We start from the raw sequence: 17,077 nt of genomic DNA, 5'->3' as shown, positions 1-17,077 counted from the left end.
TTGGACTTGCTCATAAAACTTCTCTTTCAAAGCAAAGAACTACATGTACTATCAATAAATATTTACCTATGAAGACTTCACCAGCATTACTGACAAAATAGCTTTTGCAAATATTGTAGATGAAATAATGTGAGTTGAAGTCCTTTTTGATCTTCAAATAATATATTTTCAGTCTTGAAAATATGTGATTTTTCCCACACCAACAATCCAGTTTCATGATTCCAAGTCAACTTTTTGCTCAGAGAAGTGTTATTTACAAGTGTTTAAGGAAAAAGTTTTAAATGACAGAATGAAGCTCAAAGATTTAACAATAGGAATAGTGTTCCTACTTCAAAGCACAGTTGGAATTGTGGGAAAATTCTCTCTTCTTTCCTGCTACCCCATCCGTTACTACACTGAACAGACATTAAAGACCACAGATTTGATTCTTGCACACATGTTCACAGTCAACATCTTGATCATACTTTCTAAAGGATTACTCCATTCAATGAGAGCTTTGGGGATGAAAGGGTCCATCAATCATTTTGGCTGTGAATTTCTTTTGTATATTCAAAGACTAGACAGGAGCATGTCCATTGTCACCACCTGCTTCTTGAGTGTTTTCCAGATTATCACAATCAGTCCTGGGAACCCTTTTTGTTTGGGCCTTAAAGTCAAAGCTCCAAAGCATATTGTTCTGCTCACCTCCCTCTTCTGGAAGCTCTACATGTCAGGAAGTGTGATTTTTCCTGTGTATAGGTAAACTAAAGGGAACAGCAATAGCCTGACGCATGAGAGTGACATGAAATACTGTTCAACTGTAGGCCATGATAATGTTACAAGTTCATTATACACCGTATTTTTTGTTTTTCCTGAAATTGTGCTTTCTGTCCTCATTGTTTGGTCTAGCTGTTCCATGGTTGTCATTTTGTACAGGCACAACCAACAGGTTCAACATATCCGCAGCTCCAGTGTTTCCTTCAGAACATCTCCTGAGTACAGAGCTACCCACCGCATACTGGCCTTTGTGTCAACCTTTATAAGTTTTCATGCCCTCTCTTCCATCTTACAAGGTTGCAATGCTCTCATACAAAACCCTCATTGGTTGTTGTTGAACATAGATGCAATCATTTCAATATGTTTTTCTACTTTTGGACACTTCGTTTTGAGACATGACTCCATATTTAAAAGGTTGTGCTTTTCCTGAATAAGGAAACTCAAAATCCCATAATGTTATCATAGCTATAAGGTAGAGGGGACAGTGTAAGCCATGCCTGCTAGAGCTGGGTACAGATGTGCCTGACCACGCCCTGACTACAATAATGATTGTATATTCTGTTTCCTTTAGTTTCTAAATATCAGTTTCTCTTTTTATAGAAATCATAAACATAAAATTAATGTCATTGTCACTTGTCTATCTAAGGGAAACTGAACTTTGTATTTAGCTTTTATATTTTTCAAACTACTACCTATAATATCATAGCAGAGGTCATTGAAATGTCTTGTTGTTTTGTGAAAAAGTAGTACTGGTTTTACAAATCATATATCCACTTTCTTTTAAGAAATTGAATAACTTGAACTTCAGTAAATTAAGAACTGTTCTGGACACTGTGTGACTAATATAGTCAATGGAGAAATTTTCCAGAAGGAAACACAGTAAATAATTGTGCGTGTTTTGTGAAATAACTTTTAAAGATATGTATCATGTATATTTGTTATTGTCCCACAACTTTTCTTACTACTCTCTGATGAATGCCATGATGTCACTACTGGAAAGGAAGCACAAATATTTTGTGAATGTAGCTCCTCCTTGTAAGTTCAAGGATCTGTTAAAGAGATTCTTTTGACACCTCTCCTGTTACTAGAGAGCTCATGGCTTTCAGGCCTCTCCAAATTTTGCTTTGCTTAGTCTTATGGTAGTTCTTAGTTTTGCTTTGTCAGTTGTGATTTTACCTAAGTTTATTGGGAACACAAGCTGATAAATTTTTCTAAAAATTTCTGCAATAAAATAAACCTCTCTGTCTTCATTTACAAAAACTGCTATATTCAAAAATCGCTGGCTGACTTTAAGCTGGAGGAACTCATGAAGGTTGATGATTCTTGCTTAATTCACTATTTTTTTTAAAAAAAGAGATAACTATATTTCAAAGAACTTAAGAATTTTGAAGACAGTGTCTGAAATGATGACACTAATAACTTATGAGAACATATATGGAAATCATAAAGGATAGGAAATATCAGACATCTCTCTGGTGCCAGGACATGAATGGTTAGATCTACTTTTTTCAGTTAAACTCCCAACTACAATAGATAAACAAATAAAAGATAGAATGTGTTATAGTAAAGCTTGTGGGGAGCTGGCAGGATTCCATGACAGGCAAGAGTGACCAAGGTAGAACAAACATGCCAGGCAGAAAGAACTTAAGGGAGAATTTTGTTAGAAAGGGGAGAGAGGGGGGAAGCAAAGACAAAAGAGACACAGAGACAGAGAGAGGACAGAATGTGGGATCCCCCAATAGACTCGGTTTCAATCTGGAGTCTCTTCTGACTTATAAGACATTAGAGTTCAAGCTTGCTTCCTCTAATTTCCTTGAGAGTCATGAGAAAGTTCTGACTAAGCCCATGGGATAGAGTATATAATCTAATATTATCTAATATTATCTAATGAGCTACTGATGCCAACTGTAGGCACATAGATAGATAATGCAGCTGCTTGCTGCAATGAGGACCCACATGATAGATAGTAAGCCTGGCTGCTCCTCAATTCAAGGACAGTGCAGGGAGCTGGTTACCTGATTATGCTGCTGTTTGTTCTTCATTGCATGTATTCTACATATAAGCAGGGTCTAAATTAAACTCGGGCCCTTCTGGTATGCTGAAAGGCATGGACCTGGCAGTCCTCACAAATCTGTCCTTTGTTTCTGTCTCTTTCTTTATCTGCCATTTCTCAATCCTCACGTCCCTACTCAGATAACCTAGCTGAATCTTTGGAGCAGACTGCAGCAAAATAACAGAAGACAGAGACTGGAAAATCCTGGTAGCCCCAAAGGAACAGCAGGAAAGAAATGAGATGGAAAGAGAGCATAAGTGAGAATGGGTCTTTCTTTAAAAGGGGTCCTTTGCACCTACACGCAAACTATGCAATCATGGAACATTGGGCTGACCTGGGTACTGACTGAGTGCATTCTGCCAGGTTACAAGGGCAGGCGAGAATAATGCTGGAAGTCTTACACAAACTGCCAGAAAAGTTGGAAACTTAATGAAAAAGATCAAGTTTTAGGCAATCATTACATTTTTGAAAATTTCTAAGAATATTATTACAACTGGTATCCACACAAAAATGATATATGGGTTATTTAGAAATTGACTTACAACTGAAAATAATATCTTAGCTGTGAAATCATATATTCAGCTGATTTAAAAATATAAAAGTATCACATTGCTAAGGAATATTCAGTGGGCTTGAATCCCTGTTTTTCGTAATTGCAAATTTGTTCCTGGCTAGGACACAGTTTATATGAGATATACCTGGCTTGCAATATAAAATTAATGATATGGGGTAATTTTCAATGACACCAAGGGAATAGAAAAGATGAAAAGAAACTAAAATGGGTAAATGTTAATGATTCTTGGAAAATGATTAAAGAGAAATGTGTTGCAGATGCTCATGCTTGAATGCCTTAGAACTTGTATAAACAAAAACAGAATTGAGTTTATGATACAGTGTGTTTGAGAGACAACTGGTATTCTAACTCTTCAATTTTCACAGACTTCACACCTCTGTCCTTCTGCTCATAACCTGATTGGAGTTGGACTTGGCCAACTCTCTTTATGATATTTATAAACCAATTCATCAGAAAACTGGTAAAATGTGAATTTCTGAAGTATAGATAGATATTCTTTTGCAGGTCAATAAAATAAAACTCACATTTCCAGATAAATCAATGTGTTACTTTTGCTATTTGTCTTCTTTTTTTCTATTTTTTATTTGAATTAGAAACAAGATTGTTTTACATGTCAATCCCAGATCCCTCTCCCTCCCCTCCTCCCCTACCACAGCCCCAACTAAAACCCTATCTATCACAAATCCTTTCTGCTCCCTAGGGAGGGTGAGGCCTTTTATAGGGGGTCTTCAGAGTCTGTCATATCCTTTGGCATAGGGCCTAAGACCATGCCTGTGTGTCTTGGCTCATCGAGTATCCCTGTATGTGGAATGGGCTCCCAAAGTCCACACCTACACTAGGGATAAGTACTGATCTACTACATGAGGGCCCATGAATTTTCCAGGTCTCCTCACTGACACCCACGTTCCTGGGGTCTGGATGAGTCCCATGCTAGTTTCCCAGCTATCAGTCTGGGGAACAAGAGCTCCCCATTGTTCAGGTCAGCTGTTTCTGTGGGTTTCAGCAACCTGCTCTGGACCCCTTTGCTCATCAGTCCTCCTTCTTTGCAACTGGATTCCAGTTCAGCTCTTTAACAGAGCTGTACTAACTCTTCACCACCGTCTTAATGGCTCTAGTAATTTTCTCAAGCTTCAGAGTACCAGTGCCTCCTATGTATGAGATGTAAAATAGCCCCATATACAGAGCAGACGTCTCACTACAGAATTGTAGTATGAATCACAGTGTTCTCCCAAGTGACCTGCTTAACCTAGATGTCAAATGTATTTGAGAGGTGTTTGAATGCATCTGTGGTGAATGCTGCAGAGCTTGTGATTTTTCTCAGAAGTAATTTTAACTGGACACGGGTATACAGACACTAAGGGTATTTTTTTGGTGCTGATCCAAGAGAAAAGCATTTTTAAATATCCCACACTCTGGGTCTTTGTTCAGTGTTTAGTGTATTGATGTGTATTTTTATAAGCTAACTCCAAATTTTCATCATCAACATACTGGTGCACTTTGGCTATCTTCTCTGCATCTCCAGTTGCTTTCATTCTGAACAAGAAATACTAACAAATCAGTGACGTACATCTTTGTAAGTTTAAAAATGTGGAACGTTTGGATGTTTGGTAAGATGTAGGCCATTCTGAGGAAAGCAGTTAGGGAGATGTTTAAGCCTTGAATGTTTTACACTGCCTCCCCCACCACATTCCTCATAATCCTATGGACAGTCCTACCTCACCCAGGTCAACCCATGTGAACCTTCTTGCTATGGCCAGTCAGTGTCTCCTCTTTGACATGCACAAAACTGTGCCTTGGTTCAAGAGATTAAAACTGCCCTCCACAGGGTTCACTTGTCTCTCTCTCCCTGCTGGATTGGGCACTACTACTTATACCCATGAGTTCCAGGAAATGTCCACCACCACCCCCACAGCCCTCATTTTCTACAAGCCATGACAAAGGCAAAGGGACAAGAAATTGTAACAGTGAGGAATGATTATCATATGGGACCAGAACAACAAGTGGCTCAGGCTTTCTTACAAAACAACAACAACAAAAACCATAGTATGGATAGTGACACTGTAAATAGAAATAGAGTATAACCTTTGACAATGCAAAGGTCATGAATTGCTTTTTAACTTGAGTATAACTTCACTGGATCTATGAAACATTTGTTCAAACCACATTAACTTTTCTCCTCCTAGTGCCTGCAGCATAGTTGGGATGGACTGACTTTCTAGCCCCTCTGTATTCCCAAAGGTCTTCTCAACATGAGAGCTTGAGTCCTAGGGAAAGACCACTGGGGCTCATCCTCATTGTCAACTTAGACTCAACTGGGAGATGCCTCTAGCATGTCTGGAAGGGAGTTTCTAGAAAGGTTTAACTGAAGAGAGAATGCGTACCCAAATGTAGGTGGCACCATCACATGGGCTAAAGTCCCAGATTAAATAAAAAGGAGAAAGCAAGCTAAAAAAAAGAGCCAGGATGTACCTTTAGGGACATACTGCTTACCCATAACCCATTACCTCAAGTTAGTTCCCTAAAATCTCCACACACAATGGAATCAACTTAGTAACTGTAGATGGTGGAGGGAACATTTAATCTTTAAAGTGTACACACAATAATAAGCACTTGTTGGGATATTTAGAAATTATGAGAGAAGAAAGGGGGAATGGGAATATGACTGACACTAGGGAGAACAAGAGGTAGTGGAAGATTAAAAGAGGCCAAGTGACATATCAAGAACTCTAGAGTCATGTATTGGGAGTCAGGTCAAGGGCACAAGCAATCATTAAAGTTAATAGCAATTGAAATGCCTGAAAATTGAGCACAGTTATATCCTAGGTTTAAAGACAAAAGGACACAGTGGGTAGGATAAACTATTTATGCTGAGGGCAGACACAGAATAAGGAGAAGGCATCTAAATTGCCACCAATGGAGTTGACTGGAGGGAGAGAACCAAGATGCATCTCAGAAGGACAGCATGATGGAGAGTGCATTAGAGCCTAGAAGGTCTATGTAGAAGTCAAGGATGTCTGAATTTCTAAAGGTCACAGGAGTTGGGTGATAGATGATAAGGAAGTTTTCTCTCAGCAAAATGTCTGCATCAGGTCTATGAACCACCATGTTGACCTAGCTGCCTAACTGTACTAAACTTGGTCATTATCAATGACCTGTTGCATTAGCTTGTGCAGCTCCTGAGATTATAGCCTGGCATCCACTCTATAATGGAGTACAGAGTGGTGAAAGGTCAGGAGTCTAATTTACCAGATACCTGTTTGTTGAGATTGAACCAAGAAAGGCTGGGCTGCTACTGCAACAGTCCATTGAGCACAGAACCAAATAGCAAACCCATTATTTCAACATAACATAACATAATTAAAATACTCAAAATACTTCGCCATAATTTGGTCACAATCCCTTAACTGTAATTGTGCTACAAGAAGTTCTGGAACGATTGGAGAGAGGAATAATCAAGATGAATTTTAGGTGTGGAATATCTTTTCAATGAATAAAAATCTACTATTTTAAAAGGATAAAACCTCAAGATGACAACCACTCATATATATGGGATAGGTGGCCAATGTAGCTTGGAAGCAATGGCTATGGTTGAATGTAGGTTGAAAGTTTCATCATTCGTTAACCTGCTTGGTAGATGATCCAGAAATGATTCTGAAAAGAAACAAGAGATTCAAATTACTCCAGTCTGAAATATCTTCACTTATTTAAACTTGTTGCTTATGATAAAGCTGTCCATATAAAAAGGGACTTTGAAATGGCCAATCTTACCACAGAACCCTATGGATTTATAGATCTCCTCCAATATTTCTCTGTGCATCTGAAGGAAGCCATACTTCTGAGTGTCCTTAGTCCTTTGCATCCTGTGTAGAGGCTGCATGCCACAGACTTGCCTGAACCCCAGGCTTTATCTGTAATACTGGATGCTCTTAGTAGAAACCAGGGAATGGAATTTGCTATCTTCCCTTTCAAAGCAGCAAGACCTACACCAAGAAGAAGATGTTATAGATCTTGATGGCAAATAGCTGCCATTGAGATCTAACAAATTTATGTAAGGTTAAAGAACTTCTGAGAGAGGGACACTGGTATCAACTTCAGAAGGAGGTGACAAAAGTTGCTGCAAATAAAAGTAGGACAATGGCAGCCAACCTTTATTATTGCTTTTTTTTTTATTTCACAGTTAAGCAATGGGCTGCAGGTTCCAAACCTCAGAAGGCTTTGCGAGAACTCAGTGATGATGGGATCTCCATTAAGTGGTCTATTTTCATTAATTTGTTATAGCCTGCAGTGCTAACAGTATTAAGCTCTCCTTTGGTGTCATTCCCAGCACATGCAGCTGTGATTGTTTACAGTGGGGCCGTCTGTGATGGAGATGAAAATTAAGGCTCAAAAGCAGTCTGGCAATATATCTTGTTTATATATGATTCATTCTAAAATGGTGCCAGTGTTGATTGTAGAAAATAGAAATTTTGTTCATTGCTAGTGTCCATGCAAACTAGAATATCCAGTTTCAATCAATGTGTAGGTCCCTCAAACAACTGAATAACGATTTACCATAAAACCAAACTATGGCACTCTTGGCCATATCCCCAAAGCATCTTGTATCTTACTTCAGATGTTGTGTTTTTCTATAACAAGCAATGTCAAAAGAATAAGCACTCAATTTCCAGAAATTATACAATATACTATGGAAACCCTATAAACAGCTAACTATGAAAATAAAAATTGTGAGTTTATATGGTCTTAGAATCCACAAAGAACATTTGTGGTACCTTGCTTCATTCAGTTTTGTTTCATTTACATTGCCTTGAATGTTCATCATGTCTACCTAGGACTCATTTCTTAAACTGACAAAGAATAAAATTTCCCCTGAAACCAAATATTTTCAATGTTGGGGTGTCAATATTTCTGGATGTAATGGAAATATCAGAAAGTTGGATGTAATTAGAAGAAGAGGAACATGGATGTGTTTTGTTGATTAGACTCTTGGCTCTTAACTCCTTTCAGAAATCTGGAAATATCACATTAATTCATGAAGAATCTCACAATTTTTCAGTGTCTTCTTCCAAAGTCTCAAGTAGCTGCTAGACATAGCAACTTTCTTCTTATCTTCACTCACCTTCAGGCACTTACTGGTATTGCTACTGATGTTATTAGGTTGCTGATTTGCAGCTAGAAAGGCAAAGACTTGTCTGTTCTTTATGCCTTGGAGTTTTCTATCCATAATGAAGACCAAAAGGAGGCAGTAACCTCCACATCATTTTGGGTGGAGGAGCAAAGGAAAAATTTATTTCTGATTAACCTAGAAAGAATGATACATAGATTTCTGCATATAGCTTGAGCTGCTATTATAAACCTTCCATCAAGCCTTGTGAAGATACCCTTACTTTTTATCAATCACAGGTTTTCATTAGTTCCATGAGAGGTATGATTCCAATTTTCATAATTGGTAGTGCATAGCTTCAACCTGGCTCTTTGAAGACTGTGGCTGGTTATTCAGAAGCACAAGGTGATCAGGAGCTGATCCATAAAAAGACTTTGGGGTACTGAGGTTATGGAACAGTTATGAACTGAATGAAGATTTCTGTGTTGAAAGTTTATATTTAAATAGTATCTGCATTTGCACTGTCTTGTCCATGTAGAGTTTAGCCTCTATAAAACACATATGTAAAGAGCATCCAGGAAAACATATTTCAGGCTATCTGATATCAAAAGTGTGAATAATTTGTTGGAAGCATATTGACTATCTACTCTTCAAGGCAACATGCACAAAAGAAAGGGTATGAAATGAGTCAAAGGGTAAAAAGACTTGGATTCCAAGAGTTTCACTAGAATTGAATGAAAGTTCCAGGAGTGGAAGAAACCTGAATAATCCTTAAGGTTTGACTTACACAGAAAAAAAGTCTTCCACAAAGAATCTTCATACTGTTTCCTTTTTGCAAAATTGAACTCTGTAATACCATGCAATTTAAATAGTTACAATACTATTAGAGGTTTATCTGTCCTTTATCAAAAATGAGCAGAGTCTGAAGAGATGGAAGGATTGACTCATGAGCAAAATTGGGCTCAAAGTGGTAAAACACAAAGAAATAATGATTGTGATCTTCATCAGCCACCAACTTTGCCCAGAAAATAGAGCATTGCAACCATGTGAAATGGCAGAGAGGGTATAAATAGCCAGAAAGCTGAACACTCGGGCAAGGATGCTCTGGGTGGCTCTGGATTCTGAGATATTACTGTGGAAAGCACAATTGCTGTGAATGTATTGAACTCGATGTTTGTGCCTAAGTAAAATGACAATCATTGAGCTGCTGGACCAGGTGATGAGGACAGAAAATACAAGTTCGGGAAATACAAATAAACCTATATATAAGGAAACTGTGATTTTGTCATTATCTACAACAGTATTTCTTTCAAAATCTGTCTCTTTTGTTATGTTTCTCCCTAATTTTATGGACACATACAAAGGTAAAAGAACATTTACCATGATGAACAAGACCCAGCAGATAGAAATGTAGAGACCAATGTCCTTTGGAGATTTGAATCTAAGATTATTCCAACAGGAGTTTCTAGGGCTGATGATAATGGCCTGGAAGACACTCAAGAGAAAAGTGGTAGCAATGGACATACTCCTGAAAACTCTTAACACATACATAAAAAGCTGGTAACTCCAATTATTGAAGAAATGTTTCAGCTCAAATGCTGTCATCGTATTTCCCATTCCTTTAGAGAGAATGATCAAGAAATTAACCATGATCAAATGCATGATAATTAAATCCAAGGGTTTTACGCTGTGTTTCTTGTAATAAATTACTAAGTAGTAGGAAAGAAGGCAGACATTTCCCAGGATTCCAACTGTATTCTCTATCAAGAATATAATTCCTATTCCCAAATTCCTGGTGTCCATTTTGTTACTCAGCAAAATTTACTTCAAATTTCACCAGCAGTCATTTCTCAGTGAAAATGTTAGGATTTTTTGCTAAAAATATCCTGTTAAGAAAACAAAAGGATATCAAGGAGATAGAAATTGGAAAGGAAGAAGTAAAACTTTCATTATTTTCAGATGATATGATAGTTTACATAAGGGACCCAAAGGATTCTACCTGGGAACACCTACAGCTGATTAAAATCTTCAGCAATGTGGCAGGATATAAGATTAACTAAAAAAATTAGTACCCTTACTACATTTAGCCAATAAAGGGACTGAGAAAGAAATCAGAGAAACATCACCCTTTACAATAACCTCATAAAACATAAAATATCTTGATAACTGTAACCACACAGGGGAAAGACCTGTATGACAAAAACTTTGAGTAATTAAAGAAAGAAATGAAAGAAGATACCAGAAAATGGAAAGATCTCCCATGAAGGTAGGCAGGATCAAAAATGGCAATCTTAGAAAAGAAATCTACAAATTAATTGCAATCCCAATCAAAATGCCAGAACAATTATTCACAGACCTTGAAAGAACAGTACTCAACTTTATTTGGAAAAAAAGACCAATGATAGCCCAAACTTCAGGAGGCATCTCCATCCCTGACTTCAAGCTCTACTATAGAGCCATAGTAATGAGAACAGCTTTGTATTGGAACAAAAACAGACTGGTATACCAATGGAATTGTATTGAAAACACTGATATTAACCCACACTCCTGAAAACACCTGATCCTTGACAAAGAAGCTAAAACTATACAATGAAAAAAGAAAGAATCTCCAACAACTGGTGCTGGCAAAACTGGATATGGACATATAGAAGATTGCAGATAGATCAATATCTATTGCATGCACAAAACTTAAGTCCAAATGGATCAAAGACCTCAACATAAATCCAGCCACACTGAACCTCTTAGAAGAGAAAGTAGGAGGTACCCTTGAACAAATTGGCACTGGAGACCACTTCCTGAACATAATGCCAATAGCACAGACACTGAGATTGACAATTAATAAATGGGACCTCCTGAAACTGAGAAGCTTCTGTAAGGCAAAGGACACAGTCAATAAGACAAAACGACAGCCCACGGAATGGGAAAAGATATTCACCAACCCCACATTAGTCAGAGGGCTGATCACCAAAATATATGAAAAACTCAAGAAGCTAGTCACCAAAACATCAAGTAATTCAATTAAAATGTGTGATACAGAACTAAACAGAGAATTCTCAGTAGAGGAATCTAAAATGGTTGAAAGACACTTAAGATATTGCTCAAAATCCTTAGCCGTCAGGGAAATGCAAATGAAATCAACTCTGAGATATCATCTTACACCCCTCAGGCTGGCTAAAATCAAAAACACCAACAACGATTTATGCTGGAGAAGAGATGGAGAAAGTGATCACTTCTCCATTGCTGGTGGGAGTGTAAAATTGTATACCAATTTGGAAATCAGTATGGTGGTTTCAGAAAATGGGAACCCGTCTACTTCAAGATCCAGCAATTCTACTCTTAGTCATACACCTAAAGGATGCATATTCATACAGCAGAACATCTGTTCAACTATGTTCATAGAAGCATTATTTATAATAGCCAGAACCTGGAAGCAACCTCTATGCCCTTCAACTAAAGAATGGATAGAGAAAATGTGGTACATTACAATGGAATCTTGAAATTTGCAGGAAAATCGATGGAACTAGATGAAACCATCCTAAGTGAGGTAACCCAGTCTCAGAAAGTCAAACATGGCATGTAATCACTCATATATAGATATTACACATAGAGAAAAGGATTACCAGTCTACAATCCACACCTCCAGAGAAGCTTGGAAACAAGGAGGATATTAAGAGAGATATGCACAGTCCCCCAGTGAAGAGGAAAGGACAAAAATCCCTGAACAATTTGGGAGTTTGGGAGGAGCAGGAGGGAGGAAGGAGAAAGACCAGGGGAGAATAGTAGGGGAAAGTAGAACATGGATGATCAGGAAGATTGATTTGGGAGAGAAATATGGAGGAAGAAAAGAGACACATCAATAGAGGGAGCCATTAAACGTTTATCGGGAAATCTGGCACTAGGAAACTATACAGAGATCCACAAAGATGGCCCCAACAAGGAACCTAAGCAACAGTGTAGAGACTAGCTTAAATGTCCTTCCCATATAATGAGAATGATGACTAGCTTAAATGCCATCCTAGAGCCTTCATCCAGTAGCTGAAGGAACCAGAAGCAGAGATCCACAGCTAATTACTGAGTCAAACTCTTGGAATCCAGTTTCAGTGAGGGAGGAGTGACCAACAAAGGGGTCAAGAAAACTGTGGGAAAACCCACAGAAACAGCTGACATGAGGAGGTGGGAACTCAAAGACCCCAGTTTGACAGCTGGAAACAAACATTTGATGAAACCAAGCCCCTTGAACATGGGTGTCAGCTGGGAGTACTGGGCAGTCTATATGGCCTCTGCAGTGGAACCAGGAAGTGTCCCTAGTGCAGGAATGGACTTTGGGGTCCCATTTTCCATGGAGGGATACTTTCTTAGCCTAGATACACTGGGGAGGGCTTAGTCCTTGCCCCAAATGACTTGACAGATTTTTGATGATCCCTCATGGAAGGCCTCATGCTCCTTGGAGAGTGGATGGGGTATGGGGTGGGGGATAAGGAAGGATGGGAGGGAGAGGGAACTGGGATTGATATGTAAAATAAGATTGCTTATAATTTAAATAAAATTCACTTTAAATGTGTCCTGAGTATCAGATTTCATAAAGTCAGTAGGATCACATTAGCTGAAATGAAAGCACAAGGTGGTCTTCAAAACACTATCTTGTCCACACCACCTCTCAGAGTTATTTTCACCCAAATGACAACATTCAATAAGAACTGCTAAAGTTTTCAAATGCACATATTTATGGAGCAAATTCCCATTATCCTTCTCACAAACATCCACACTAGGAATAAGGCAAAGTTATGCTGTTAGAAGCAATGACCAGTGAGTTCAAAATGAAAGAATGTTCAGTTTTACAAGTTGACATATGGGAGAAAAAGTCTTCTCTTGTCATCTTCTCTTCAAAGGAATTCTACTATGAATGCCTTTCACCTGTCAATATTACCATTAAAATTGAAAGATTCTAACAGGAAATAGAATGTTTTCTGTCCTTTGATCACTATGTTTATTATGTAGCACTAAATACTAGGTGAAAATAAAGACCACTGGATTCTGAAATCTAAAAAAAAAAAACATATTAGGTGAAATTGGTGAATTAGATAATGTTACATTAAGAGATACCTCCTTAAATCCCACCCCCAACAAAAACCCATGTAGGAATTGTGGTGCAGATTTAAGATGAGCAGATAGAAAAATGGTAGCACAATCTGAATAAAATATTATTAGCCATCACAGTGTATAGAGCATAGCTAAATAATTGCAACATAAATTGCTTAGAAGAAGGCAATGCTCTACAAATAGTACACACAGTAAAAATGTCCAGTGTTCCTATCTGATACATTTTCTTGTGCCTTAACTTACATCCATGCTCATAGCTTACATCCAATGTATTGTGTTGAAAGGAAAGAAATAAAAACCTGTACATTAGCAGTGCAGTGATTTCACTGCAATGTTTATGCAATGCTGACCTATGCAGCAATGTAAACGAAATCAGTAATGTATTCATGAAACTCAAATGTACTGAAATTAAGCTGTAATTAAGGCTGTAAATTAAGCAGAATGAGATAAAAAAAATCTGAGGAGCTACAACTGAAGTTTCCTCTGACTCCACACTCTCACACAAGCTCATGCTCCCTGGAACAAATGATAGCTTGTTCACACAGACACAGGGATATGTACACAGCAAGACATTAAGTTGGAAGCATTTTTCATTGAAGAAATTTATTGACTGTCTTTGTCAAGTAAAACTATTAGTACTGAATCAGGACCTAGGAACATCTTCTAAACAAAGGTAGGATTTGTAAAACATGTAATCCTATTGTGTGAATACAAGACTAAGAAATAAATATGATATGAACTGTAGATTTAATGAAAATATAAGCCTTGCCTGATGTGTATTAAGCTCCAAATTCTGGAAAATAAACAATGAAAAGGGGGAAACACATCCAGAGGTTACAGTGACCTCAGAAAATACCCAACAAGGAAAAATGACAAAAATGTTTGTGTGTTATACGAGAATATTGCAAGATATACACTGACATTGCCATCTAGATTTTAACACAGCATTCCCAAGTTCAAGATGGAAAATAGTAACTTTAGGAAAGACAATGGGCCTGCCCAGTCACAGATGTAGTGCTCCCTAGAAACATTCCCCTGAAACATGGCTAAATGCTAACTCCTTCCTAGGATTAAATGTATTTCTTAGTCACATTTCTACAGTCTATTTGTAAGCACAAACTGATTTACCAAAATTTGTGATTGTCATGCTGCAAAGTTAATCTCTGATACAAGGTTAATGATCGGAAACCACAATGATATAATTAACATAAACCTTAACTTACATTTGAAATGAGATTCTATTGGGCTTCCAAATTTTCAATAGCAATCTGAGGAAGAATTTAATTACACTTTTGCTACATCAAGTTTTGGTATATCTTTAGGCACACTGTCTTCTCTAAGTTAATCGGCCTACAGTCCAGAGTGACTGAATCTCTACTGTTCTGATTCTGCCAAGAATCAATTTGAAGAGTTGTGCACTTACCAGACCTTGTTTATTGCTTTCTTTGCCTTTGCAGATGACAAACAATAAGCTCACCAGATTTTCTCTCAGAAAAACTAGCAACTCAATGTGAAACTCCTACATGAAAGTCAACCCTGTGGATGAGAGAAAATGTCCAATGTTAAGTAAGATAGAGCTTCATAGTTCTGTCATCTCATTTCCCTTCAGAAATGCAATTTTCATCTCAAGCATAGTCATGTGACAGAACTAGCTTTGAGATTCAAGAACTTTTCTGCAACTTTCCAGTTGATTATTACTAATAACACTGGCAAGTTCTTTGTTAGTGTATCCAATGAAACAATTTGTTTGTAGAGGTTCTACAATTTCTTGATTCTCTGATGGCTGATTAGGGGGGAGGTACAGTGAGGATGATAGTCCCATGTGAGGGATTCCTGTAAGAAGGTTTGTTTGTGTCTTTGGATGTGACTAGTTTAGGAGATCTCAAGTTATGTTACATTAACAACTCAAGTTAATGATTAACTTCAGGATTGTATTGTTGCTAACTTTCCGAATACCCCATTCAACAGAGTCCATCATGAGTTTTTAGATTTCACAGCAATACAAGTAAAAAGAAATGAGTGACATCATAATGCATGCTGTGAATCATTGTTTCAATCAAACACAATGCAAATATACAGGAAACAATGATAAGAAAATATGATTTTATAAATGAGAATTATAAACCAAGAAACAATTGCAAGTCTGAACAGAGCCCTATCCTAGAAAAAATATATAATCATCCTTACAAATAACATCAATAAATTGCATGTGAAAATTGGCACTATCGCTTTCTTCCAGCAATGAATAGAAACTAGAAAAATATCATCATTTTTTACTATTCAGATAATGAGTATCCTTTCATTAGCATCTAATGAAAAGGCATTAAAAATTAGAGGTTGACACCCACTCCTTGAGATCAGCTGTTTCTGTGGGTTTCCCTGGCATGGTCTTGAATCCTTTGCTCATCATCCCTCCCTCTCTACACCTGGATTCCAGGACTGCCAGTCAGTGCTTACCTATGAATATCTGCTTCTGCTTCTATCAGCAACTAGTTGAAGGCTCTCTGATGTAATTTAAGGTAGTCATCCATCCCATTATAGGGGAAGGACATTTAAGATAGCCTCTCTACTGTTGCTTAGGCTCTTAGGAGGGGTCATTCCTGTGGATACCTGGAGGTTTCCATAGTGTCAGATTTCTTGTTAAGCCCATAATGGCTCGGTCTGTCAAGGTAATTCTTTCCTTGTTCTCCTTCTGTCTCTTTCCCCCAACAATATCTTCCTGATTTCTTTTTTCCATCTTTTTTTTTTATTTGAATTAGAAACAAGATTGTTTTACATGTAAATCCCAGTTCCCACTCCCTCCCCTCCTCCCCAACCACCCACCCCAACTAAAACCCTACCTATCACATAACCTTTCTGCTCCCCAGGGAGGGTGAGGCCTTCCATAGGGGGTCATCAGAGTCTATCATATCCTTTGTGATAGGGCCTAGGCCCACCCCTGTGAGTCTTGTCTCAGGGAGTATCCCTGTATGTGGAATGGGCTCCCAAAGTCCACACCTATGCTAGGGATAAGTACTGAGCTTCTATAGATTTTTGAGGTCTCCTCATTGAAACCCAGTTCCTGGGGTCTGGATCAGTCTCATGCTGGTATCCCAGCTATCAGTCTGGGGACCAAGAGCTCCCCGTTGCTCAGGACAGCTGTTGCTGTGGGTTTCACCAGCCTGGTCTGGACCCCTTTGCTCATCACTTGTTCTTCTCTGAAACTGGTTTTCAGTTCAGAGATTAGCTGTGGGTGTCTGCTTCTACTTCCACAAGCTGCTAGATGAAGGCTATAGGATGGCATATAAGACAGTCATCAATCTCGTTATCAGGGGAGGGCATTTAAGGTAGCCTCTCCTCTGTTGCTTAGATTATTAGCTGGTGTCATCTTTGTAGATCTCCAGACCTTTCCCTAGTGACTGATTTCTCTGTAAATCTAAAATGTCTCCCTCTATTATGGTATCTCCTTTCTTGTTTTCTTCTATTCTTCCCCTGACTCAACCTTTCTGCTCCC

At 38.2% G+C, this 17,077-nt stretch overlaps 1 protein-coding gene and 1 pseudogene across 1 annotated transcript; one reads left to right on the top strand and one right to left on the bottom strand.

Moving 5' to 3' along the window:
- The first annotated feature begins 289 nt into the window (after positions 1-289).
- LOC103161386 lies at positions 290-1,186 on the top strand (annotated as a pseudogene).
- An 8,189-nt stretch (positions 1,187-9,375) lies between these two features.
- Positions 9,376-10,359, bottom strand: LOC100772286 (vomeronasal type-1 receptor 2-like; the record flags this gene model as incomplete). Its single annotated transcript, XM_027398670.2, is given in 1 exon segment — positions 9,376-10,359. A coding segment is annotated over 1 exon segment (984 nt), but the record flags the coding sequence as incomplete, so codon positions are not given.
- Positions 10,360-17,077: the final 6,718 nt, after the last annotated feature.

Source organism: Cricetulus griseus, unplaced genomic scaffold, assembly GCF_003668045.3.
Source record: "Cricetulus griseus strain 17A/GY unplaced genomic scaffold, alternate assembly CriGri-PICRH-1.0 unplaced_scaffold_45, whole genome shotgun sequence".
NCBI lineage: Eukaryota > Metazoa > Chordata > Mammalia > Rodentia > Cricetidae > Cricetulus > Cricetulus griseus.
This window is presented reverse-complemented; position numbering and strand designations above follow the sequence as displayed.